The following is a 26,289-nucleotide window of genomic DNA, read 5'->3' as shown; positions in this document are numbered from 1 at the left end:
GGGGTGCAAGGTTGGGTGCCCCCCCCTCCCCTCCCCTCCGAGGTGCCCCCAAAACTGGGGGCGGGGCGGGGCGGGGTCTCCCAGCACTGGGGATACGGGGCTGGGTGACCCCCCCGCCAGGTGCCTCCAACACTGGGGTGCAGAGCTGGGTGTCCCCCCCCCACCTCGAGGTCCCCCCACCCGCGAGCCACGCGCCCGCCACGTGACCTACCGCCCCCCCCCCCCCCCGCCGACTCGCGGGGAATCCCCCGCCCCCTCGGTGTGTTTACATCAACCCGCCAATCAGCGGCTCCCTAGCAGGACTCCCGCGCGGCGGGGCGGGCGGCTTGTGACGGCTCTTCCTATTGGTCGCTTGGCCCGCCAATCCAAATCTGGGCGAAAGGGCGGGGCGATGTGATTATTTACATTGCGGCTGACCACGCCCACCCCGCCACGGTCCCGCCCCCGAAACCTGCCTGTCTGTCCCCACGTGGGGGACGCGCCCGCCCAACCAATCCGACCCTTCGGGGTTAACCAATCCGGAAGCTAGGAGGTGTATCCGGGCCTCCAATCAGACGGCGGCACAGTGGGTGGGACTAGAAGCTGGAGTGGCAGCGGACTGGTGCAGTAGCGACGCGCTCTCGCGCCCTTCCGCCCAACCAGGTTTAGCGCCGCGAGCGGGGGGGCGGGAACGCGTCGATCGCTTGGCCAATGGGGTGCAAGGTTCTGTTAGGGCGGGGCTGGGGGGCGTGGCCCCGCCGTGTGGGGCGGGACGGGCGGCGGCGGCGGGGTCCGGTGGCGGCGGCGGCAGCGCAGGGCGGGCGCCCGCGGAGCGGCAGCGGCCCGGCCCGGCCGACAGGTACGGGGCTGGCGGAGGGGGCTCGCGGGGTGCAGGCCCGACCAGGCCCGGGCAGCCCGCGGGGCGAGCACCGGGACGGCAGAGGGGGGCTGGCGGGCCTCCGGTGGGCGCTAGGCCGGGCAAGGCCCCGGCCCGGTGTGAGGGAGTGAAGGCCCCGCCGGCCGGCCCCGCCGCGCCTCGCACCTCTGCCAGCGCAACCACGAGGCTCGGGCAGCCCTTGTGTGTCCGGGGAGCGCCGGCGCTGTGCTCTGGCCTGTGGCCGGTGGGGACGGGGCAGCCCGCGGGGGGACGCGCACGTTCTCCTGCCGCCATGGGCCTCGTCCTCTCCAGGCCCCGCTCGGGACCAGGCGCCCAAACCAGGCCCCGGGCTCCTCTCTGCGTGGGCCAGACCGCTCGCCCGACTGTCGCCAGCCCCGGGGATGCGTCCGGGAAAGCCCCGGGGCAGCGGGGGGGTTGGCTTCTCCCTCCTCAACCCGCCCTGACCCTCTCCCCCGGCACCGTCTCGGCGCCCGCGAAGCCCTCGGGGGCCAGGCACAGCGGTCCCGCTCCAGAGGGACCCGCAGCGTGCAGGCGGGCTGCCCCATGTCCCATCTTTGCAGATTGCAGTGACTGGAAGCTGGTTTCTCAAATTTACCTTAAAAAAAAAAAAAAACCAGCCACAGAGGCTCAGGCTGCAGCACACGGGTGGGTTTGGGCCACCAGCCCGGGTCAGCCTGCGCCCGCCAGCCGTGTTTACGGGGGACAGGATCCGGCACGGGCAGGCTCGGCACGACGTAGCCAGCTCCTGGCTTGTGCCCTTCAGATATTTGGTTACGTGCTGGCTCTTCAGGTTTCAGCCTGGCATGCAGCAACAAGTCGGGTGTTGCTACAGGTAGGGAAGCTTCTCGCTGCGGCTGATGCAGTGACGGCTTGACGGGAGGCACGCTGGGCTCTGCGGTGCTTCGGAGGGCGGCGGATCCGGATCCTCCTTCCTCTCTTAGCCTCGGCCACGGAGGCTGCAGAAAACGCTGCGTGAAGCCCTCAGTTGTGTTTGTTCGGTTCCTAATAGCTCGAGACAAAAACGCGTATTATAATATTGCATTGAAAACCTTCGTGTTTACTTTCTGAGCTAAGAAATCTGCGGGTTTTTCCCTCTGAGGAACTCCTGGGTGCCAGGCTGAGGGGACGGCCCTTTTGCAGGCTGAGGGGAGACCTCATCACTCTACAGCTCCCTGAAAGGACGTTGTAGAGAGGTTGGTGCTGGTCTCTTCTCACAGGTGATTAGTGACAGAACAAGAGGGAACGGCTTTAAACTGCAACAGGGGAGGGTCAGACTGGACATGAGGAAAAAATGTTTCCCAGCAAGAGTGGTCAGAGAGTGGAATAGGCTGCCCAGGGAGGGGTGGAGTCCCCATCCCTGGGTGTGTTTAAGGGCCGTTTGGATGAGCTGTGGGGGGATGTGGGGTAGAGGAGAACTTTGTAGAGTCGGGCTGAGGGTTGGACTCGATGATCCCGAGGGGCTTTTCCAACCTGAAGGATTCTGTGAAAGGAAAAGCCAGGCCTGCGTGTGCGCTGTAAGGTGCACACGTGGCCTTGCAGGATTCCCCACCTACTTACTCGAGAGGGGCAGAAAACACCCGCCGTGCGCAGGTGGATAGTGTTGGAGGCAGCTGCCGCTTTCCTGCAAACTCTCAGGTTTTATTCCTGAAGCGAAACGCCGAGGAGGGAAGCAGGCTCGTTCCCCTCCCTTGCAGCAGCAGTTTGTTTTCTTCTCACAGCTGCGGGATGGTGAAGCGAGACCCTCTGGGCCGTTCACCTCTGGGTCATCCATCACCCGCCGGGCTGGGCTGGGCGACCCGCGGTCTGTCATCGCGCCGGCCCTTCCACCGCTGTTAATTTGATCCCCGGTGGTGGTGTCAGCGGCTGCAATCCGGGCTGCTGAAAGGCAGCTGCCAGCCAGCCTGCCCAGCGCCCGCTCTTGTTCGGTGTTGACAGGACACGTTTCGTCAGGTTTTGGTGGCCTGAAGAACGGTGCCGAGCCCTGGCAGCGGTAGGTTGGAAAAAGATCGTTGAGTCCAACGCTTCCCCGTCCCACTCGGAAGGAAAGCGCCGGCGTCCCGAGGTGTGAGCGCAGGGCCCGTACTGCGAGGTGCCTCCATATCGCAAACAGCGATAAAACTCCTCCTGGCAATCCCGAGAGCCCTGGCAGAGCGTTCAGTTTGCTGCCCTGAGCTCCGTTTCCAGCCGGTGCTGCTGCACAAATCGCACCGCTGGCTTTTTCCGCTCTTTTCTCTCTGCCCGCGCCTGGGCAGGGTCCCACCTTCCCCATGGATGTTCCGTGGCCCGTCCCTGTCTCTGATCTAGGTTTCCCCTCCCAGAGGAGAGTGCTGGAAGGTGCTGTTTGCTGGATGCTCTGTTTTGAAGTCTTTAAAAAAAATGTCTATTATCAATTCTCGTCGAGAAATTAGAGAAAATTGCTGCTGGCGGGCTGGTGCGTGGTGCTGGTTGGCCGTGTCGCCGCTGCGGAATATTGCAGCGATAATCCTGGTGAGCAACAGGACCCGTTTGTGAGCTGTCAAGTGCAGAACGTGTCGTCTTTGCCTGAGATTAAAAGTAGCTCAATGAAGAGCAGTGTTTAGGCTGAATTGGAAATTAGGCTTCGAAGCGTTTCTTGGACACAGCTCAAGAGCCGCGTTCGATGTTTCTGGCGCTTTCAAAATGACGGGGCTGGCGAGGAGGGGGGTGGATCTGGAGACACTTTGTTTTGTGCCTGAGCAAAGTGGGGGGATTGTTCTTGTGGATGAGGATTAAAATAGTGCAGGACGAGATTATCCCCCAGCTTGGGGATGGAAATAGGATGCAGTTCCTCAGCAACTGAGGTAGCTGAAAATGGAAAGCTCCACATCTGCTGCGGGCTGCGAGCAGGGGCTGGCACCCCCCAGTAGTCCAGCAAGCGTGAGAAGGGCGTACCAGGAGTCCAGCCTAACATTAGAAGTCCAGCCTAACCTGGAAGACTTAACATCCTCTAATTAGAGGGCTGAAGGCAGCGGGGAGCAGTGGGTGACTCCCCCAGGTCTGCAGCAGCTCGCCAGCTCAGCACTTCAGAAGCGTCGGTGGTAGGGAATAAAACCTGAAGCACCAGTATAATAGGAAGGAGAAGCCTGCGGGGGGGGGGGAACAAAAAAGAAAAATACTTGAAAGACGTCAGGGTGGTGCTGGAGCGTGGGCTGGGCCGGAGCCGGATTGCAGCCTAGCAGAAAAAGCCAGACCTAGTCACGCCGGGTTCCCCGGTGGAAGCAGAGAGGGGGGGGAAAAATCGCAAGTGCCATGCGGGGCAGCTGGCAACGCTCCTGGCTGCTGGAAAAATCTACACGGCCGGGAGAGAAAAAGTGCAGTTTGGGCCTGGGAAGCGCAAAGGGAGATTAGAGAGAGGTAAGCTCTGCGCTGGCGGTGCGAGGCGCAGGCGGGCGGCGGGAGAAGCCGGCGACAGGAGTGAGGGCGTTGGGAGCAGGGGCTGAACCAGACCGACCTGTGGAGCGTGAGGAGTACCTGTGCGAGCTGAAATGGGAGAATCCTCGCTCTTGGGAAACGAGGCTAACGAGCTGCCCTTCTCCAATTGCTGCTTCAGAGGAGTTGAGAGGTGGCCAGCAAAAACAGCCACCCCCCTCCTCCCCTCCGTGCCCCAGCGCTGCCGGTGCACGGGTCAGTCCTGGGCTCCTGGTCGAGGACTTAATGGTCAGGGTGAGGTTCATGGTTGGACTGGAGGATCTTCACAGTCTTTTCCAACCTGGATGATTCTGTGACTTCAAACCAGTTTGCTCACGCTCCACTCTGCCTCTTCTGTGGGAAGCATTTCTGCACTGGTTGAGGGGTGGGGGGGGGAACCAACAGGTTTCTTTTTACGAATGCTCAACAAGTTGAAATTTGAGTGTTATTAAACCCAAAGCGCAGCTGGGGTGAGGGCGCAGCCCCACACAGGCCTGGGGATGCAGCACTCCCGTCCCCATGGTGCCAGCAAACCCAGCTGTGCTCCCCTTGCAGGGCAGTCAGGGAGGAGAGGAGCCCTGAAAGCACCCAGAGAAAGAAGTTTGGGTTTTTTTTTTTCCTAAAGTCTGGGTGGGTTTTCCTGCTATTTATAGAGCCGGGAGCCCTGGCCGACCAGCCTCCTCCCTCACATAACCCGGCGCTCCCCGCCAAAGCAGCCTCCACCGAGGTTTTGGCTCTGGCCGCGCCAGCCCGGGAGGGTGAGGAGGACCATATGTCCCTCGCCTTGAGCCAAGCGCGCAGCTGTGCTCCATTCTCCCGTCTGGTGCTGACTTGTTAACTCTTTGGGGGTGAAGGGGGGGGAGCGGGGCTCGTGCCACGCTTGGCGTGAGGAAAGGATGCTCCCGTGGGGGCAGAAACCAGCCAGAAGTGGGTCTCTGAAGGGTCTTGCCTCGCGGGAGTTCCTCAGCCCCCCTGCGACTGCCCCGGGTTTGTTCTGGCCTGTGTTACCCTCCTGAATTAGGTAAGGAAACGGTCTGACGGCCCGCCTGGGAAGAGCGGAGAACCGTATGTGTAATTCTGGGATAGCGAAGTGCTTTATCCAGATTATTAATAACTCGCCGTGCCTTGTGCTGCTCCGTGGCGGGAGCCTGGGCCCTCTCCTCCCAGGATGGCTCATTCCAGCCTCAGCACCATCTCACCGTCTGCTGCCTCTTGTCCTCGCCCCTCTCCTCCCGGCACGTGGAGGAAAAACGCTCTCCTGGGAGATCAGCTTGCTCCGACCCCGCGGCCCTGCGAGATCTCCTGTGCACCGGGCTCTCGCCTCCCGCGCTCCTCTTGCGGCGCGGCGGGTCCCTATGCCTTCGCCCTCCCTGTCCTCTCGTTCCTCTATCTCAGCCTTGGCTCCCTCAGGATCAGCCACCCCCTTTTATACCACGCTCGGGTGCTGCCTGCTCTAAAGGGTCCTTTCCCCTCCTTCCTGCTGATTTGCTCCACAAATTTTCTCATGTGAAATGTCTCGTCCTCGACCACGGCGCCACCTCTGCGCGGCGGAGATGTCCACGCAGAAACCTGGGAGTTTCCTCAAAAAAAAAAAAAAAAGTCCATCCCCTTTAGATGCCGTCGCCGCTGGGACGGGGGTATTTTGTTGGCATCTTCCTGCGGGAGCCACGCTCATTAGTTTGCCCTCAGATGTCTGGTCACTGGTACTAATTTGTGCTAATGACTATTTCCAGTTTAATGGAGCCGGGACCGCCTGGTCGTGGCCCTGGCTGGGGTCGGGTCCTGCAGAATCTGCAGCCCTGAAGCATCACACCCTTAAGCATCACCCAGATACCAAACACGGGCCAAATTTCTGTTTTCCTGCTTCATGTTGTCCAGGACCTTTTCCCAAAGGAAACCTGCCTTGCCAGGCTGCTGTTCCAGCCCCGGGCGAGGATGATGAAGATGTTTGTGAGTTCTAGCAGGGGCCTCCTCGGGACCTGCCGTGCAGCTCTCAGGAGGTGGTTTGTGTGCTCTGGATGTGTTTTCTGAGCTCTCAATCCCCAGGTTGAAGATTTATTTTTTTTTTATTTTAATCTACTTATTTTTCCAGGGCAAAGGACGAACAAATCCAAGAAGCCTTCATGAGAAGAAAGCAGATTTTTTAATTTATTTCAGTTTTTACGGGGAGCCGTGGCTCTGAGCAGGAAGCTTGCTGCAGCGCCTCAGCAATATGTCAAAATTACCCTGGCTCTGCGCGTACTTGGTGGAGCGTCAACAGGCTGACGGCTACAGTGCTGCTCTGGTGACTCAGATAAATAACACGCAGACCAAAACATACATTGAGCCTGGCTTGGCCAGACTGGAAAATGCACTTTTGGAAGGTGCTTTTCCAGGCAGGGGGAGCGGGGAAGGGGGGTGGCTCTGCACCGCCAGGACTGCTGATAGGGGAAAACCACGACCTTGGGTGCTTCAGACCCAGCTGACAGATGGGAGATAAAGAAACACTTGGGTTGCATTTGGTTTTTCCTGTTCAGGGAGTTTTTTCACCCAGGATATTCCCAGGTAGGAGCCTCTCCTGCCTGCTTGCTGCCTGCTGTTTCTCCCAGCGAAGCACAGGGGCATCGTGGGAGGGCTCCTGTCTCGCTCCATGATGCTTAAATGTCCGTGCTGGCCTCCCCTCAGCTTCCTTTTTGCTTGGGGCTGACCAAAAACCTCTGGTTCTGCAGGCGGGGGGATAGCTGGGAAAGCTTTGGGACAGCTTAAATCTTAACAAAAGAGGTGGGAATAGTGTGGTAGGGAAGTGTGTGTGATAACCACGGCAAAACAACTGCCACAGTGAATGCAGGGGGCATGGAATGGGGCTTTGGACACCTGCGTGTTTATAAAAATGAAGGGGGGGAAAAAAAAAGGACCTGTTGGTGACAGACGTGGCCTTGATGGTAACGTGGAGGTACAAACACCTCCTGCGCTCTGATTTTGGCAAGCGGCGGGTCTGTTTGCGCAGCCTGGGCACCGCAGCAGATGGTGCCCAGCGTGCCGGGGGTCCCGGTTCTCCCTCTGCCCTGGAGGGGCTCGTGGAAGCCCAAATCGGGAAGCCAGGCTTGGCCAGCATCCCCTGCCCCATGGGAGCCCCTCGGTTGGCTGCGGTGGGACGTGCGGGTGGCCGAGGGGCCGCAGGCTTGCGCGGACGTCGGGGTGCTGGCAGCGGTCGGGGCTGCCCCACCGTTCTGATGGGTTTGTGCCGAGAGCTGCTGCCTTCGCCCCTCCCCGCGCGCCCCAGAATCCCGTCCTCCGCCAAACGCTGGGGGAAAACCCCCTTCGCTGTTCCGAAAGAGCTGCAAAGCTCGGCTGAGAGCCGGCACCGCGGGAGCAAGGCCTCTTTGCAGCCGAATTAGTGAGGAGTGCAGAGTTTTGGGGAGGAAGAGGAAGCTTTTTATTTATTTTTTTGAAAAAAAAAAAATTAAACATTGCAAAACCCTTCCCTCCTCTCCTGCTGCTCCTCCAGCTAAACTGTTCTCTGCAGGACCAGCGCAGGCACCTCGCTCCCTCTCTTCCGCAGCGCTCCCGCCGTAGCATTGCCAAGTTCATGGGTGGAACTTCCTCTCTGCTGAGCTTTACAATGCATTCCAGCCACCTTTTCAGGTAGTTGCACCTCTTCCAGGAGTTTGAGGATTTCTTCGGCATGCTTTATATGTTTTCTCTGTGCAGACAAGAGTCTTCTTTCTTTCCACACTGCCCCATGAGCATGGACCACTCCGAAAGCCTATTTAGAGTCCGTCCATATACTAATTTTCATACCCTTGGCCATTTCCAGTGCCCAAGTTAAAGCTATTGTTTCTGCCTTTTGTACTGAGGTATTTGGAGGAAGGGCTTTAGACTCTATTACCTGATCTTTGGTGGTTATCACGTATCCTGCCTTGTAGATACCTTGTCGGACAAAACTGCTCCCATCTCTATACCAGGATTCATCAGCTTCCTCTAATGGCTCCTCTTTGAGGTCTGGCCAGCTGGAATAAACTGCTTCAATCATTTCCAGGCAGTCGTGTGTCACTGGTTCTCCTGTGGTTCCACTAAGAAAAGAAGCTAGGTTGCCAATATCTTTATATCATCCTGTTCCACCAGGAGGGCTTGGTATTTCAGGTACCTTTGGGTGGGACCCAGCACCCATCCTGCCTCTCTGGGCACTGTACGTAAGCTGTGAACCCCACCAGCCCCTCAAACCTCCCGGGCCCTTGAGCTCCAGGCTCTGCCTGCACAAACATCCGTGCTGGCAGCCAGAGGAGCAGGCAGGGAAGGAGGCAGAGCTCCACCCCGTCCAAACGTTCAGTGCCTTTGCGCTTGCTTTGCAGCTCTGTTCCCATTCCCACCAGCCCTGTGACTCCCCTGCCAGGCTCGAGCCGTCGTCAAGAAATCTCCTTGACCACGGCAGAGCCGCTGGCTCCGCTTTGGCACGCTGGAAGTTTCCATGCTCAATTCGGAGCCTTTTTTTGCTTCTCCGCAGATAACAACGGCCGCTTGGTGCTGTGTCCCGAGGCTGCAGGCAGCCTGAGGACCTTGCTGCTCTTCCTTTTCTCTTTTTTTGCCCTTTTTTTCTTCGCCGTGTTAAAGCTGTGCAGCTCCTGGGGACCCAAGAGCATCGGTACGCAAGAGCTGAGCACCTTTGTCATTGGGGGTGACGTACGACTGCTGTCGTGTCCTCAGTACTCATCCATGCTTTGGATTTCTCCCAAAAATGGGAATAATCTCCTCAGCCCCTAGAACAGGCTGCGTTTAGCGAGTAACGTGGGATCTCCTGGGTGATGGGAGCTGCCAGGAGCAGCTGTTACCTGGATGGAGGCAAAAAGACCCGGCTCTGCCGGGGGTGTTGCTTGTTCTCACAGCCTTGCAGGGGCTCCTGGAGACTCTGAGAGGTCGTCTAATTTCTCTTCGTGTTCTTAAAGTAAGATCAAACATACCTGGATGAGCTGTGGTGCCCATCAGTAACTGTTCCCTGAAAATTTCAGGGAGAGGCTTGTCCCCCTGCAAAGGGTGTTAGTTCCCATCGTCACTAGTGGTCTCCCCAACCTCACCCCCCCTCCAAATCCAATTTCTGCTGCTGCAAAAAACACCCCCCGCCCCCTTTTACCCTCAAGGACAAAAGGCTGATTTTTCTGCAACCTCCCCCCTGTACCTAAAGGGCTGTTGCGTGGGGCTCTCACCCGCCTCGAGACCAAACCTTCTGCCAGTCACCCCAAGACGTCGTGTTTTCCAGCCCCCGCAGGATGCTCTCCAGTTCATCCCCATGCCCCAGTGCTGCGCTGGAACTGGATTCAGCTCAGCTCCAGATAAAGCTTTAACCCGGGGAGAGTAAAACATACAGCTGGGACGTCGTTACGTGGCGTTTGGATGGTTTGCAGCAGCGTTGTGCTGGCCTTAATCCACAGTTCACTATTCCATAGGATTTCCCTATTGAATGATTTATCTCTATTTGAATTCTTTTCCCTGTTGAATCATCGATCTGTCTGTGCGTCCTTCCCTCCCTCTGCTCCCGTGGACCTTTCAGAAATTGAGGTTTGGGACACTCTTAAGGTTTGTCTTGCTTCCAGCCACGCCGCTGGGACTCGGAACGCCTGCTTTAGAAAAAGGCAGCCTTCGTGTTGCAAACCAACAGGCTTTTGCGAAATGCCCTCTAAAAATAAAAGAGATTACGGCCGAGATAAAGGGACACGAACTGGCGAGCGTGTCTTCCTCCAGAAAATTCAGTATTTTGGGGTAGGGAGCAATCTGCTGCTGTGGGGTGATAACCCACCTGTGGTATTTTGGTGTATTTTTTGGCAGATTTAAAATAAACAAGGTGGATGGACAGGGTTTGGGGTGCCAGTGCCTGTCCGAGCCCTGTCCACAACTTCTCCAGGAGTTGCTGGTCACCTCATCCCTTGTTTTAAGTCCAGATCAAATATATTCAGACCATCCCTGATGGGTCAAAACCATGAAAAAGAAATGCTGCTGCTGCCAGTGCTCTCGAGGAGCGAAGAGGAGTCGGGAATAACGCCGTGCCTTGCAAAAAGCAGCCTGGAAGCAGCTTTTTGGACTGGAAGCCTGAGCTGTCACCTCTCAGCATGGCCGGTGGCGAGCATCCGCCCAGGAGCCGGGTGGCTGGTGTGAGCTGGGGACCCCCCGGCAGCTCCCTCACCCCCTTTTTTTCCTTGGCAGAGTCAGTAATGATGAATGGCTCCGACCTCGCCAGCACCACGGCGTCCAGTCCCAAATCCAAAGAGGACCAAGTAGTGAACGGCCACGATGAGAAGGAAAACAACCCCTTTGCAGAGTACATGTGGATGGAGAACGAAGAAGACTTCAACAGACAGGTAGGACCGGGAAGGGGGGTTGCCAGCTCTGTGTTTCTGCAGCTGGATTGAGGGGAGGGAAAGGTTTCCCTTGATGGGCACCACGGGGCTGGGGGGGGGTGGGGGGGGGTGAGTCACGGCCGGCACAGGCCCTGCGTGGAGATGGCGGCTCAAGGGAAGAGTCATCCTGTTTATATTGGAGCTGCCTGTAATAACGTGGGATGGATAAAGTCAGAAAAAAAAAAACCCTCACGATGCCTTTGACCCTCTTGGATCCTTCTCAGGGGGACGGGGACAGCGCTGCCGTCTCCTGAGCTTTCCCTTTCTGCGCGGTCAGCTGGAGGGAGGGGACCAGCCTAAAAATCAGCGCTTGGAATGTGCGTAGCCTGGCTAGCTCAAACCTTGCGTTTCAGGTCAAACTTTCCATTTTGGTGAAATGGTCCCAAAAACGCTCAGAGCAGCCTTAGTAGGAGCCTCCGGCCACCAGATGCTCTGTCCATAGGGGCCAGCTGAGCTCTTGAAAGCTCCTGGTGGGACTTGAACGGCTCTTGCTTGTGGAATAACGATGCGACCCCATGAGCTGGAGCAGAGGGAGCAGCCGCGCCGCGTCCTCCTCGTGCTTCTGCTTTGGATTTTCAGCCAAATGCAGCACGAGGCAGCGGGGAGGAGCTTGCTGGGGGCTCGCTGCTCCCTCCTGCCGTCATCCCAGTAGCTGGGGAGAAGTCAGACACCTCGAACTGGGCAAGGAAGGAGCTTGCACCTTCAGCTGGCTGCGCTGAGTGACGGGGCAGAAAACCTGAAGTCTCCTGGACGCTTGACCCCTCCCTGAAACATCCACGCAGCAGATTCCCAGCCCTGGGATATCGGGAAGCAGGGAGGGACCGCCGGAGCCGCGGGCAGGCTGGGCAGAGAGGGATTTCACATCCCCACCGCGCCCCTGGTCACCAGAGGAGGATTTCATCAGCTTTCCTGGTCTTCTCAGCAGAAAATGTCCCATGTGGTAACACTTAAATCTTGTTCCCATCGGAGGAAACTGCAGCCGCTCTTGCTCCCTGACGGTAACTCCGGGTGAGCGCGCGGCCTCACGCCGCGTCACGTTAGCGAGCTGTGACTCACAGCTTTTGTTTTATTTAATGACGTGACTCCCAGCCCCCCCAAGCAGCTGCGCTGATGGAAACGTGTGAGATTAATTAGTTAATGTTTGTAAAGCGCCATCTTGATTAAAAGCCTGATGAAGGCAAAGTGCAAAGCAAACCCTAGCGCAGGTCTGTGCCCGAGGGAGCATCCCGGGGCGGAGGAGAGCTTGTGCAGGCGGAGGGAGATGGAGGAGGGAGGAAAACGGAGCCAAGACCTCAGGGCTTCCCTGTGTTGGGCTCTGCATCGCCGAGATACTCACCTGTGTTTTCCTGGGCTGCCAGCCCTTGTTTCTGCCCTTCTGAGCCCTTGGCCATGCCCTGGGGAGCTGAGCCCCTCGTCCAGCTCCCAGTGAAATGCTGCTCGGAGGAAAAATGGTTCATGCAGAAGCTGGAGTTACGCTCTGAAGGCCGTGGCTCTGCTGGTGGGGCAGTAGGGAGCTCTGGGTCTGTGGGAAGGCAGTGTTCCTGGCAGGAGCCGTCCCTGGGCGTGGGACGCTGCGCCTCAAGTCTCTGGTCTGGCTCAGTTCTGCTCCCTGGCCATGGTCGCTCCTGGGAGCCCCTGAGACGCCGCCAAGGGGGGGCACAGCGCGGGGGGACAGCAGGCACGTCCCTTTCAGTGGCACTCGTGGCTTCTGCCACCTTCCTCTACAGACCCCAGTGGCTTGGGGCTGCTGTAAGAGCTGGGGCTGAATCTTCCTCCATTTGTTCTTCCCTCTTCCTCAGCTTTCTGAAGCCACGCTGCTTCCTTGCCTCCTCCACAAAGGTTTTCTGCCATCCAGGCCCTGACGAGGGAACAAACAAGTGTTTTCAGAAACCCACAAGCTTCTTGGCACGGTCCTCCCTTATTTATGCAAGCGACCTACCTTTTCCCACAGAGCCAGCACATCCCAGAGGGCAAAAAGGGAGTGGTGGGCTCTTGTGTGAGAAGAAACTGTGCTGACAGCAGGCGAGGTTGGGGCAGGACCTGAGGTGGGAGGTGACAGAGCTGCACTAAATACCCCAGGAGGCCAAAGAAGAGCCCTGAGCAAATACTGAACCCTTTCTCTCCTAGTTCAGGCTGTCACGATGGGCTGCAAAGGAGCTGCAGGCACGGGAAAGGCTCTGCTGTGGGAAGGTTAACTGCTGGGCTGCAGTTAGAGCCCTCGGAGGAGAGGGAATATTCGCTCCGGGCTCGCTCCATAGGTGGCCTGTAGAAGCGCAGGGTCCTGGGGCTGTCATCGTCGGGGCGAGCCAGCACTCCTGGGGTGGGTTTTTTTTTAATATCCTTTTAACATGCTAGTACCAGTGCGTAGTTTCAAGCACAGCATCTGGAAACCCAGCTGAGGACAGCGATGGGGTGTTTTTACTAGCGGTACAGGGGATTTTCCCCTGGCCAGACCTGATTTCTAAGGCTGGTGGCGAGAGGCAGCACCCAAAGCTCGGTTACTGTGAGAGAGCATTTAACAGTCACAGAATGGTTTGGGTTGGAAGGGACCTTCAAGGTCATCTAGTCCTAAAAGTCATCTCGCAGAGAGTTTTCTGGGCTGTGAGTTAAAATAATTTAAATGTCCCCGAGCTGGGGGCTGGCTGGGAATAACCTGAAGGTCGGTCGCACTCTGGGTGTACTGAGATCCCCTTCCCAAATCGTTTGTGGCAGGGGGACCCCGGTACCTGGCCGCTGGCAGGGGCTGTCCACCCATCCCCAGTGGTTCGGGGCATGGCAGCTTGCAGAGCTCCCCTTTCCCCCCTCCAGGCTGCCAGGTTTTGGTCGTAGTTTCTGCTTTCTTGTAAAATGAAAGGATTTAAACTTGTTGGAGCGTTTTGTGGTTCGTGGACTCACTCAGCCCTCCTGGATTCAATCCCAGCTGCTCAAAATCATGCTGTTTTCTGGCTGTCGCCCTGTCTGCTCATTTTCTGGCCACCATGTGCCTGTCGAGCAGGCGGCCGGCAGCGGTGCAGGCTGCCCAGACTCAGCCCCCCCCGAGAAAACCAGCCTGGAAGAGTGGACCAGCGGGTTAACGTGACCTGCTGATGCTACAGGGTAAGGCTGGGACCCCCAGCCCCTCCCTCTCCTGCCCATCTCCTGCCTGGCTTTGCCTGCACACCCCTGCCCGAGCAGCTTTCTGCTCCGGCAGCCCTGGCCAAGCCCCGTGGCTTTCCTCAGCCTCGGGAGGAGTTTTCCAGCAGCAGAGAGACGGCGTCATCCCCGGAGTGCTCGGTGGGAGCCGACTGCCACCCTGCGTTGGTGCTTGCAGAGTGCTGGTGGGCTGAGGGGGCTGAGTGGAGCTGGCTTAACCAACCCCAGAAGCACGGGAAGGGTGGGCAGAGCTGCGGCGTCGCTCCGCAGCAGAGGATCCGCGCGCTTCCCTGTTGTGATTTTACGAGCCATCCCGTGCATTTTGCAGTGAGCTCGGCTGGAGCCCGGCAGCCTCAAATCCCCTGCGTGCGTCCAGATATCCCCTAAATCCCATCCCCTTCCCTTCTGGATTTGCCTTGTAAATCCCATCCTCTTCCCTCCTGCATCCAGCCCCGGCGGGCCGCAGTGGCCGGGAGCAATGCCTGAGCGTGGCTTTGCTCCACTCAAAAGGGGCCAGTTTTTGTGCTCCTGGGGCTGCCTCTAGGCAAGACGACAAATCTAGGTTTAAAATCTAACTCTGGCCATCCTGTGATGTTTCTGAGGCACAGACGGGTACTGAGGTGAGGTAGCACATTGCAAACTCTTTTCTCAGGTGGGGCCAGCGTAGGGAAACCCCCGACCAACCTGTGACTAACGGGTCTCTCTGGGCAGGTGGAGGAGGAGCTGCAGGAGCAGGAGTTTCTCGACCGCTGCTTCCAGGAGATGCTGGAGGAAGAAGACCAGGACTGGTTCATTCCATCGCGTGACCTGCCCCAGGGCATGGGGCAGCTGCAGCAGCAGCTCAATGGGCTCTCGGTCGGCGACAGCCACGGGTCCGAGGACATTCTGGTAAGCGAAGGTGCCACTAGGTCCGGCGAAGAGCTGGGGGCCTGTCCGGTGAAAGGGGGGCGTTCCTGAGCGGCAGTGGGGTGTCGGTGCAAGAGCTGCTGCTAATGCACCAGCAACGAGGCATTTGGGGGGTTTTCTGCGAGGATATTTATTTTAGCCACATATCCTAAAGGCAAAAATAGCCAGTTTTGTGCAACTTGCGCTCCAGAAGCTGTGGGAAGGGTGGGCAGAGCCGGTTTAACCAACCTGAGAAGCAAGGTTTGCTTGCACCGAGCAAGCTGGGACCTTTGTTGCCTTTTGGGCAAAACTGGGGTGTCCTGGCAGGCTGGAGAGGTCCAGGGGGGCCCCACCAGGTCTGCTGAGCACCCCCAGCCTGGATGGATTAGTTCAGAGTGGTGACAACCCACAGGGTGACGGGCAGAGCAGCAGTGTTAAGGCGAGGCCCGTTTTCATCCCTGAAACGCCTGATACGCTGTGGGGTCGTATGGACCAGCACGGAGGGGGCTTGTTCTGGCCCAGCCCTGCTGAGCTGAGCTCAGGCTGAGCTGCTTTAGCCCCACACTACCCTGGGTGGGGATAAACCAGCCCCTCTATCCACGCATCCGCCAGCAGCCCTGTGCCGAAGCCCAGAGAGACAGAAATGGCAGCTTCCACTGTGTTTGCCCCCAAAAAAACCTCAGGCTCACCCCTGTTCTCTCTTCCAGAGCAAAAGCAACTTGAATCCGGATGCCAAGGAGTTTGTGCCCGGCGTGAAGTACTGACCCCCAAGGCGGGCTCCGAAAGACTGTGTCCCCGCACCGGGGGAAGGTGCCGGGGGGACGGAGGGAGGGGGTCAGCCCCCGGCTGGACTCTGCACCGTAGCAGAGTTGCTGCAACGTGGCGAAATCTTGCTCTACGCTTCGAGTACCTTTTTTTTTTTCTTTTTTTCCTCTCCTTTTCCTTTTTTCTTTTTTTTTAATTCTTTTGTATCATCTTCCCACCGCCTTTTGGCAGTTTTTGCATTCTAGGACTCGCAGCCCTTAAGTCTGTCCTGGAGTCCAACACTTCCCCCCCCTCCCGAGCTTCAGAGGCCCATTTTGATGCGCGCTTCAAACCTGCTTAGTGGAAAAGTCATGTTTTCTTGTTTAAGTAGAATTTGTAGGGATCCCCCTGCCCACCTGCTCCCTCCCCAGAGGCAGCGAGCCTGGGCCAGGAGCCGCGCTGGCGTTCCCCGTTTCCCTTCGACAGGATTTCTTTTGCTAAAGGAAAGGTGAAGTGTAACAAGACTGTAAACCCCGAAGTTCCTCCAAGCAGCAGCTCTTGGAGAGATGCTGAACACTCCTCTGCTTCTCTGCTGGTAGATCAGGGTCCTGCCTGCTTCATCGCTCTGCGCGGAGACAGGGCCCGTCAGGCATCGCAATCCCCAGCCGTCCAAGGGAAGGGCTGCTCCTACAAAACGCATCTTCTCCTTAAAGAATTCTTCCCCCCGCAACTCCTGAGCTTATCCAGCGCTACGGGCTGCGGCTGCGAAGCACCTGTACCTTCCTTTCTCACTGAAACAAAACCTGAGAAAAAGGGAATAGAGCCCCTTCTCCGGCCTGCGGCGGAGCGGAGCGGCGGGGAGTCGGTGTCGCGCAGCCTCCCTGGGCGGAGGATCCTCTGTCGGGATGAGCCTGAGCCCCGAGGAGCACCCGCAGACGGAGAAGGTGACGGGCAGCGTCTTCATGTGCGGGGCCCTGTGCCGAGGCTCCGGCGGCGGGTGGCGGGATCGGGGCCTCCGCTGGGTGAACTCGCTCTTGGGAACCTCCATCCCCATCGGCGGGAGCTGGTTGGGCTTCAGCTCCTTAAACCACAGCCCTGGGCGCTTCTGGTATTTTAAACCCTGTGCAGAAATCTGCCTCCTGAGAAAGCGGGAGCTGCTGGGCGAGGTGTCCAGCCTAACGCTTAAACCAGCCGCTGGCTCTCGTAGTGTGGACGGGAGCATTCACTCACCCCCTGTAAATCTCACCTCCCCGCTGCAGTTACTTCCAGGATTCCCCGTTAATTAAACAAAGGAGTTAATGGCGGGGGATCGCGGAGCCCGGCAGGGTTTTCTGTGGAGATGGGAGCTGAGGGTTGGCCCCGTCTCTGAGCTCGGGGCGGCCACGGCGCTCGCGGCGGGGTTTGTTGGACCAGGAACGCTGACGGCGCGTGGGGGATCGAGCTGCTCCGTAACTCAACAGATCTCCCGTCTCTGGCTGCCGAGCTTAAAACCAGCACTAAACCCGCACGCTAGCGCAGCTAGAGCCGGCAGCCTGTTGAAGGTGCCTGTCTCAAATATTCCTGCTCAGAGATAAGGCTTGGTTTGGGTTGAATTCTCCTGTTTTCCGGTACGAGCCGTGCTCAGGCTTTGCAGGATGTGACCCGGGACACGGGGAAGGGCAAAATTCTGTAGCAGTAGCACAATTTTCCCCCCCCTGCCCTTTCTCTGGTTTCTATTTGATTTCTTACCACAAAAAAAAAAACAACAAACCAACCACCGCTCTGACGTGCTGTAAATTTCAGACAATGCGTTATTAAAAATAAACTTTTTTTGGAACTGAGTGGTGCTTTAAGCTCAGAGGCAGGATTTTCCTCCATCCCTTCCCTCCCTGCCCCAGCTCCGCTGGCTTCCAGCGTCGTCAGCCCTGGTGGAGCTTGGCCAGGCAGAGCCTGAAAAGGCTGGAGGAGGAAACGGCTCCAGTTTAGGCCTGGTCAGGACCTCGGCCCTCGGAAAATCAAATTTAAAAAATAAAATAAAAATTTGGAAGGCAGGGGAGAGGATTCCCAGCGCCAAAGCCCGGCCCAGGGCTTGTGCTTCCTGACCGGTCTGTGTGGAAGGGGCAGCCATTGGGTTTGTGCTTTAGGTCAGGCTTAGCCCCTTCCTTGCTCTTGTTTCAAACAAAAAGAGGTTGAACAGGGCTTTGGGCAACCTGGGCTAGCGAAACGTGTCGCCGCCCGTGGCAGGGGGGTGGGACTCTGATCTTTAAGGTCCCTTCCCACCCAAACCAGCCTGGGATTCTAGGAAAAAGGGCTTTTTTTTTTTTTTTTTTTAAACCTGTTAAATGAAGAGCAGCCCCAGGAAAGCCTGAACCCAGCAGCACCACCGAGTCCTTCCCGGCTCCAACGTCACCGGTGCTCCCCAGCGCTGGGGCTGAACCTCGCCCTGGTCAAGCCCAAAGGCCTCCTCCTCCTCTGCTTCCTCCTCCTTTCTCTTCCTCCTCCTTCCTCCTCTCCTTCCTCCTCCTTTTCCTCCTTCTCTTCCTCCTCATCCTTCCTCCTCCTCCTTTTCCTCTTCCTCCTCCTCCTTTTCCTCCTCCTCTCCTTCCTCCTTCCAGCAGCTCCTCCCTCCTGTTCTGCGTGGCCCCAGCTGCCCCCCCAGCCCCAGCCCCTCTCCTGCAGGCTCAGTCTCTTCACCCACCAAAACAGGAACCTTCAAGCTCCATTTTTCTTCATTTTCCAGCAGCCCCACCCTCCCCTCAGTCCACTTCCCCTCCCCGTGGCCACCGAGCCATGTTCCTGGCCCCGCTGCCCCCACACCAGCCCCTTCCCTTTTGGGCTGCACAACCTTTTTATTGCTAAATTACAAAACTCGATTTCTCCAAAGCCCCACTGCCGCGTGCTGGGGGGGGGGGGGGCAGGGGGGGTCCCTCCATCCCAGGGAGGTGTTGAAGGGGGGGCCCATGGCTAGAAGACGTGGGTGTAGAAGACGTCCACGTTGCCGGTGTAGTCCAAGGGCAGAGCGTGGCCGATGCTACGGGCGCCCAACCGGGCCCCCCCCAGTGCCGAGGAGCGCTTCAGCTTCAGGAGGCTGAACCGGGAGAAAACGTGGCCAGGGACCTCCTCCCGCGCCTGCGCCAGTACGTGGATGAACCCTGAGGGGGGGTGCACAGAACTGGGGTTACAGAGGGGCTGTAGGACCCCCCCCCCCCGCCACCCCCGTCCCTCCACTTACCCGCCTGCATCTTCTCCCAGCTATTCCAGACGGAGCCCACACAGACGATGGGCAGCCCCAGCTCCCCCAGGAACAGGCTCTGGGGAGGGGGGGGGACACAGTGGGTGAGAACCGGCACTGGGGGGACCCCCCTGTCCCCATGCAACCCCCCTCATCCCCGTCAGCTCTCACCCTGTCGATTTTGGGGAGCACGGCGACGATGTGGCGAGCCAGGACCTCGCCAGCTTTGTTGAAGATGTGGCAGCAGAGCGGGTCACCAGCCTGGGCACCTGGGGGGGCGTGGGGGGGGGACACAGAATCAGGCAGAATCATCGAGACTGGAAAAGCCCTTGAAGCTCCTCCAGCCCAACCATGAACCTCACCCTGACCGTTCCCAACTCCACCAGATCCCTCAGCGCTGGGTCAGCCCAACTCTTCAACCCCTCCAGGGATGGGGACTCCCCCCCTGCCCTGGGCAGCCCATTCCAACGCCCAACAACCCCTTCTGCAAAGAAATCCTTCCTAAGAGCCAGTCTGACCCTGCCCTGGCGCAGCTTGAGGCCATTCCCTCTTGTCCTGGCGCTGGTTCCTTGGCTCAAGAGACTCCTCCCCCCTCTCTGCACCCTCCTTTCAGGCAGTTGCAGAGGGCCAGGAGGTCTCCCCTCAGCCTCCTCTTCTCCAGACTAAACCCCCCCAGTTCCCTCAGCCGCTCCCCATCAGACCTGTGCTCCAGACCCTGCACCAGCTCCGTTGCCCTTCTCTGGACACGCTCGAGTCATTCAACGGCCTTTTTGGAGTGAGGGGCCCAAACCTGAACCCACTCATCGAGGGGCGGCCTCACCAGTGCCGAGCACAGGGGTCAGATCCCTTCCCTGTCCCTGCTGGCCACGCTAGTGCTGATACAAGCCAGGATGCCATTGGCCTTCTTGGCCACCTGGGCACACTGCTGGCTCATTATCAATCCCCCCCAGGTCCCTCTCTGACTGGCAGCTTTTTCTGACCCAGGACACCCCCCCAGCACTCTCTGGGGCTCACACCCAGCTGTGTGGGGGGAGCTGTCATGGGCAGGGACAGCCAAGGGGTGACAGTCCCCAGGGTGGGGTGAGGGTGGCAGCAATGGGCAGGGCTCCCCCCCCCAGTAGAGCACCTTCCCCCTTTCCCCCTGCACCCCCCCACCCCAGGGAAGGGGCTTCCCTACCCTCCGCCAGCTTCTGGCAAAATCCCGCAAATTTGGACTTCTCGAAGGTGCGGTAGAGATGCGTCAGGAGGCCCATCCTGTCAGAGATCTGCCACGGAGAGGAAGGGGGGACACCCCAGCGGTGATCCCTGTGTCCTGGCACCCCTCCATCCAGCCCAGACCCCCCTACACCCCTCCAGGACCCCCCCAGCAGCACCTGGAAGTAGTCGAACATGGCCTGCTTGACGTAGCCGACGTCGTGGGGTGGCACCTCCAGGTTGTCCAGGCAGTCGAACACTATCTTGACGGCCTGATGCGCGATCCAGTACGCTGCGGGGGGAGCGCGGGGACAGCTGGGACCCCCCCAAACTCCGGGGGGGGTGTGTTTCTGTGTGTATATGTGTGCATCCCCTTCCCACCAGCCTCACCTGAGCCCTCGTCACCCATCATGTGTCCCCACCCGCCGCAGCCCGTCTCCGACCCGTCGGGGTTGATGAGTTTGCAGTTGGAGCCGGTACCCGAAATCAGGACGATGCCGCCTGCAGGGTGTGGGGGGGACGACACTCACAGTCACCCCCCTCCCCAACACACCCTCACGTCCCCCCTAGTTGTCACCTACCGCGGTCGGTGGCCGTGGCCATGGCCCCCACAGCATCGGTGGTGATGTGGTACCTCTGGCTCAGGAGGGGGAAGCGCCGCTCCAGCTCCTCCGTCAACTTGCCGAGGGCGTCTTTCTGGTCCCCCCCGCTCAGGGACAGCCCCTGTCCCACACCGGAGGGTCCCTGTCACACCCGGGGGGCGGAACACGGAGCCGGAGCGTCCTTGGGAGTTGGGGGGGGGGGAACTCACCAGCGAGCGGAGGGGGACGTGGGGGTCGGCCCCCGCTTTGCTCTTGGCCTCGCTGACCATCCGCTCGATCCTCTCCACGCACTTCTCGGAGCCGATGAGCTGAGAGATAGGGGCGGGGGAACACGCTAACCCCCCCCCCAAAAAAAAACCCCCAGGCTCTATCCCTGGGGGGGTCCCCCACGGCCCAAAAGCTTCGCTGACAGCCACGAGCTGCCAGCACCTTCTCCAGTGGCCTCGTCCCACCCGAACACCCCATGAGCTTGGGGACAACCAGGGACACCCCCCCCCGCAGTGTCCCGTGTGTCCCCCCCCGGGTTAGGGGGGTGGGGGGGGGGGTGTCCCCCAGCTCACCCAGTGGTTGGTGCAGGGTCCCTCCGTCTCGGCCAGGATCCGGCCATCCCCGGAGACCAGCACCACCCTGGAGTGGGTGCCCCCGCTGTGGAGAAATTTGGGGGGGGGGACACACACCCGCTGCCAGCACTACCCCATGTGTGTCCCCCCCCCAACACCCCACATCCCGATTTGGGGGGGGGGGGGGGCACACCCTGGCTCAGCCCCACCGGCTCTGCAGCCCTTTGGGGGTGCTGGGGGGGGGGAGGATACACCAGGATGGGGGTCCCTGCGGGGCGGGAGGGGGGGATGCTGACCCCCCCCCCCATTCTGCCCCACCGACCTCGGGTGCTGCCCCACCCCCCCCAGGCTGGGGATACGCGGGGGGGGGGGGGGGGACACAGGGGATAGGGGAGGGCCCTGCTGCACCCCCCCTCCCCCGCAATGGGGGTACCTGGGGGGAATTAGGGTGCGGGGGGTGCGGAGCCCCGTGGGGATCCCCCCCCCCCCAACCGCGGCGCGACCCCCTCACCCCTCCACGCCGCCGAAGAGCGACGCCATGACGGCGGGACACGCCCCGCCCCGCCCCCGGGCACGCCCCCACGGAACGCCCCGCCCTAGGACACGCCCCCACGAGCTCTGGCCCCGCCCCTTCACCCGCCCCGGGTCCTTGTGCCGCCCCGCCGGCGCCGTCCTTCCCCCCCCTCCTCCCCGCAGCCCAGGGACACCCGTGGGAAGGGGTGTCGGGGGGCGACGGGGGGGCTGCTACACGTGCAGGGGTACGGGGTCACGCGGGACACAGCCGCCCTCCCCCCCCCCCCCCGCCAAGATAGAGCCCCCCGCGCACCGCCCCGGGACACAGCCCCACGCACACACACAGCCCCCCCGCCCCCGCGATCTTGGGTCTGCGCAAAAAGGGGGCTCCCACGGGGACCAGCCCTGGCGTGGGGGGGTCCCCCACTCCACACCCCACACACACACACTCCCCCATCACCCCCCCGGGCCCGGCGGTGGGGTCAGAGCTGGGGGACGCATCTGTGGGCCAAGAGCCGCCAAGGCGTCGGGGTCCCCCGTGTCCCCAGAGCCCTGTGTCCCCGTGGGGGGTCGGGTCCCCCCCATCCCCGCGTGACAGCGTCGCTAAGGAGCGCGGGGCGAGGGGCAGGCGGGGCGCGGGGCCGGCTGAGCCCCCTCGGGTGTCACGGGCCGTCTGTGGGTGACGGTGGGTGACAGCGGGTGACGGCCAGGGCACCCCGGGATTGCCACTGCGGGGGGGGGAGAGGGGCAGGAGGAGAGGGAGGGAGGGATGGGAGGATGGATGGATGGGTGGGTGGGTGGGTGGGTGGGTGGAGAAGATTTGGGTGGATCGATAAAAAGGAGAGAGGGGGTGGATGGCCGAGTGGATGGAGGCAGAAGATGGGCAGGTGGATGGACATGGAGGGATGGAGGGAGGGAGGGAGAAGGTGGAGAGGTGGATGGATGGAAGGGTGGAGGGAGGGATGGAGAGAGGGAGGGAAGGATGGGTGGATGGGTGGAGGAGGCAGAAGGGCAGAGGGATGGGGGGGTAGGGGGGGGCTGGCGAGGCAGGGGCTGAGCAGACGGGGGGGGGGAGGTGTCAGAAAGGACCGAGGAGGTGGGGGCCGATGGGGTAGCAGGAGGAGGGGACAAAGGGGGTGTCACAGGATGGGGGTGATGGGACAGTGGGGGGGTGGGGAGGGATTGGTGGCCCCAACCAGGCCACCCCACGCGGGGGCTCCCTGATCCCGGGGGGCTGGGATGGGGACACCAGCGGAGCAGCCAGCATGGGACTGGGGTCAGCTCCCCCCGCTGCCAAATCCAGCCCTTCTGGGCTCCCCCGCGCCGTGGGGCACAGGCTGAGACCTGCGGCTGGGGGGGGGGGGCCCTCCTTGCCGGGGCTTGGGGGTGCCCCGTGGCCATGGGGTGACTCAGGGGGATGAAGATTCGGGGGGGGGGTACCCACACCCTTCCCGAGGTGGGCAACCCCCAGGGGCTGCAGCTGGGACCCCCCCAAGGTCAACAACGAGTGAGCGAGTGCAGGGAGCACCAAGGACACAGGCGAACCCCCCCAAAAAAAGTCCCCAAAGCTGGAGTGGAGAGGAGCGGCAGGGGAAGGGTTAAGCTGCAGGGGGGGGGGGGGGGTGGGGGGCAGCCCCTGAGCCCACCGCCCTGTGCCCTCATTAAGTCCTGGTGGCACCAGGCTGTCTGGGGACAGCGGGGACAGGGGACAGGACCTGCTGCCTTTGTCTCAACTTGGGGCAAAGTTTGAGTAGCGGTGGCTGGGAGATTTGGGGGGGGGCGGCATCTTTGGGGGGGACCGTGGGGCCGTGGCGTGTGGCCCATGAGGGATGGGGACAGCCCTGTCCCCCACTGGGAGCACCCCGACCGCGTCCCACCATCCCACTTGGGGACAAGGACCTGAGGCCAACGGTCCCCCAGGACCCTCCGACCTTGTCAGCCTCATGGCGGGGGGGACTGTCCCCAGACCCCCCTCAGCCTGGGAAGGGGGGGGCTGTCCCCAAGCCAAGCCCCATCTCGGACCCAACCAGGGCAAGAGGTGACACCGGCCGGACCGAAGCCCGTGGTCGGCGCGTGGTCCCTTTGGGGTAAGAAACAGCGATTTAGGGATTCGCGGGCAAACGGGCAGCAAAATCCCTCCCAGCGCCTCCGCCGTGCCCTTCTGCAGACCCCCCGCGCCCCCCCAGAAATGGGGTGTGGGAGCCAGGAATCACCCCCATCCCTCCGGGCCCCAGCCCCAGCCCGCGGGGAGGGCGAGCGAAGGCGCCGGGGTGGAGGGAGGAGGTGGGCACATGCGGGGCTGTGGGCTAAGCCCAGCTTCGTTCGGTCGCCCAAGCCCGGCTTTGTCAGCCCGAGCACCCTGTGGGTGCTGGGGTCACCCACTGCCACGCAGGACCCGGCTGGGGAGGCAGAGGAGGGAGAGGTGGGAGGAAGGCCCCGCCGCGGTTTATTCCGCGTGGAAGCACCGATTTTTGGGGGCACTGAGGTATATTTTGGGGGCCGGATCCATCCCGCTGCCACGCCCGGGGTTGGGAGATGGGTGGGTGCGGTGCTGAGCCGGGGGGGTGGAACCAGCGCTGGATCCAACCCAGGGACACCCAGCGCGGAGGAAGAGGATGGTGAGTGGCGAAATGGGGCTTGGGGTGGCGGTGGGGTTGGTTTTGGGGTGCCCTTGCAGCCGACTCCCCGAACTCTTCCCCCGTCCCGGGGCGCGGGGGCACCTCTGGGAGCAGCGGGACGAGGTGCCAGCCCCGGGGAGTCCCCGAGAGTGGCGCGGGGCGAGGCCCTATAACCCCCCCCGGCCGTTCCCAGAGTGTCCGTCAGTGCGGTAGGTCCTGGGTCTGTCCTGCTGCCCGGCCCCAGAGTGTCCATCCCTCTGTCCGTCCGTCCCTCCCTCCATCCTTCCACCCATCCTCCCATCCTTCCATCTAGCTCTGCATCCCCCCCTCCCTCCATCTCTCCCTCCCTCCCTCCATCCCTTCATCCCTCCCTCTTTCCATCTATCCATCCCTCCATCGCTTCCTCCCTCCCTCCATCCCTTCATCCCTCCATCCCTCCCTCCTTCCGTCCCTCCATCCCTCCCTCCATCCATCTATCCGTCCCTCCATCGCTCCCTCCCTCCATCCGTCCCCCATCCCCTAACAGCAGCTGGTGCCGGTGACATTTTTTCTCCCATTCTGCCCAAGGGCATTGGGGGGTGGGGGGGTGGCATTGGGGCTGGGGGACACTTCGGGATCGGGTTGGGGGGGTTCAGGGGCAGTATCGGGGTCACAGAGGACGGGGGCTGTGGCGCCTTTCGGGGAGCGCTGACGGTTCTGAGGGCCGTGACATTTCCACTGGGGAATGTCCCCCCACAGCCCCCCCCCCCCCCCCCGCCCACGGGGATGGATCCCGGCCCCCCCCCGGCGGGGGGGAGATGCCCCTCAGCACCCCCATCCTGCGCGGGGGCCGTCACCATCAGGCCGGGCCCCCCCGCCCCCTCCCCTCCACCAAACCCCCCTCCCACCCTCCAAGCGGTTTTGCCGACTCAGCGTTTCCCATCCCTGGGCCCCCCCCAGCCCCCAACTCAGCCCCCCCCAGTGCCGGGGGGGGGTCAGGAGACAATTATCGGGGGCAGAGGGTGACTGAGCTGCCGGGCGCCGCTCATTAAAGCCAATCTGTGCTTCGCTAATTGATATTATTACACAGTGGGGCTCGGGGGGGGGGCAGGGACCCCCCTCAGGACAGGGGCACCGCCGAGGCCCCCCCTCATCCCCCCCCCTCCCCGTACCTCAGTTTCCCCACCGCTCAGGCCCACACGTGTGGGCGCACACGCGGGTGGGACACACGGGGCTGCCCACGTGCGCAGCCCACGAGGCTGGGACATGGGGGGGGGCTGCAGGGTGCTGGGGTCACCCTGTCCCCCCCCCCGTGACCCCCCCCCCGTGGCCACTATCCATGTGTTGTGGCCACAGTGCAGCCACACGTGTGACCTAATTAGCTCCCGCACCGGCGAGGCCCCGCTCTGAAAATGAGTTAATAAACTCCGAAAGTGGTTGATTTTTTTTTAATTTCTGGTTTTTTTGGTTTTTTTCCAGCTCACGGGACAGATTTTGAGCCAGGCTGGTGTCACCCACCCCGTGTCACCCACCCTGTGTCACCCACCCGGTGTGACCCAACTGTTTGTCACCTCCCCCGGTCATGCTGAGCCACTGGGGAGGTGGCACCCGGGTGTCCCATGGGTGGGGGGGACACCCCACACCCCCCCCGCACCCATGGGTGTCCGTGGGGCTGCGTCAGGCACCTCCCAGCGCTGAGCCCTGAGGTCTTGGGGTGCCCCTTGTCACCCCGATGGGTGCCCACCCCTCTATGAGCCACCCGAGAATCCCCCACTCCGTGGCAGGGGGGGGCCTCCAGCATGGGGCAGGGGGGGGGAAGGATTTGGGGGTCACTCCAGGGGAGCGGAGGGGGGGCTGCGGACCCGGTGACGCCTTCGGGTGGCGTCAGGGGCCACTAAGCGGGATCAGGGGCTCAGGACGATCCCGGCCCCGCTAATCCCCGGCTGACGCAGCCCCAGCCCCCCCCCCCCCGCCCCCCCCAGCACCCAGGGGTTGCCCACGGGGAATCACAGGGTCGTGGGTGGCCCCCGGCCCCCCCACAGCCCCCGTGGCCATGGGGAGAAAGCCCGGGTTCCCCCCTGGGCACACCCCGACATCCGCGGGGGGGGGGGGGGAGCAGGGCAAGAGTCGCCCCTGCCCCCCCTCTGTGCGACCCCCCCCCCCGCCTGCACGGCTCACTA

The 26,289-nt window shown here is 61.2% G+C and overlaps 2 protein-coding genes across 2 annotated transcripts; one reads left to right on the top strand and one right to left on the bottom strand.

Annotated features, from left to right (window-relative positions):
* Positions 1–748: 748 nt before the first annotated feature.
* On the top strand, positions 749–17,252 carry PAIP2B (poly(A) binding protein interacting protein 2B). Its single transcript, XM_074821738.1, has 4 exons — positions 749–838; positions 10,478–10,632; positions 14,515–14,691; positions 15,396–17,252. Exons 2-4 carry the CDS (start codon positions 10,486–10,488, stop codon positions 15,450–15,452), a joined length of 381 nt encoding a protein of 126 aa, XP_074677839.1. The 5' UTR covers positions 749–838; positions 10,478–10,485; the 3' UTR covers positions 15,453–17,252.
* Positions 17,253–18,240: 988 nt separating this feature from the next.
* On the bottom strand, positions 18,241–21,574 carry NAGK (N-acetylglucosamine kinase). Its single transcript, XM_074821737.1, has 10 exons — positions 21,511–21,574; positions 21,000–21,084; positions 20,649–20,747; positions 20,419–20,560; positions 20,228–20,338; positions 20,017–20,129; positions 19,821–19,908; positions 18,815–18,912; positions 18,644–18,722; positions 18,241–18,563 (listed from the first exon to the last, which is right to left on the bottom strand). Exons 1-10 carry the CDS (start codon positions 21,537–21,539, stop codon positions 18,376–18,378), a joined length of 1,032 nt encoding a protein of 343 aa, XP_074677838.1. The 5' UTR covers positions 21,540–21,574; the 3' UTR covers positions 18,241–18,375.
* Between the last annotated feature and the right edge of the window lie 4,715 nt (positions 21,575–26,289).

This window comes from Strix aluco, chromosome 4 (assembly GCF_031877795.1).
Source record: "Strix aluco isolate bStrAlu1 chromosome 4, bStrAlu1.hap1, whole genome shotgun sequence".
Taxonomy (NCBI): Eukaryota; Metazoa; Chordata; class Aves; order Strigiformes; family Strigidae; genus Strix; species Strix aluco.
Note: the sequence above shows the minus strand (reverse complement) of the source record. Positions and strands in the feature narration are given on the sequence as shown.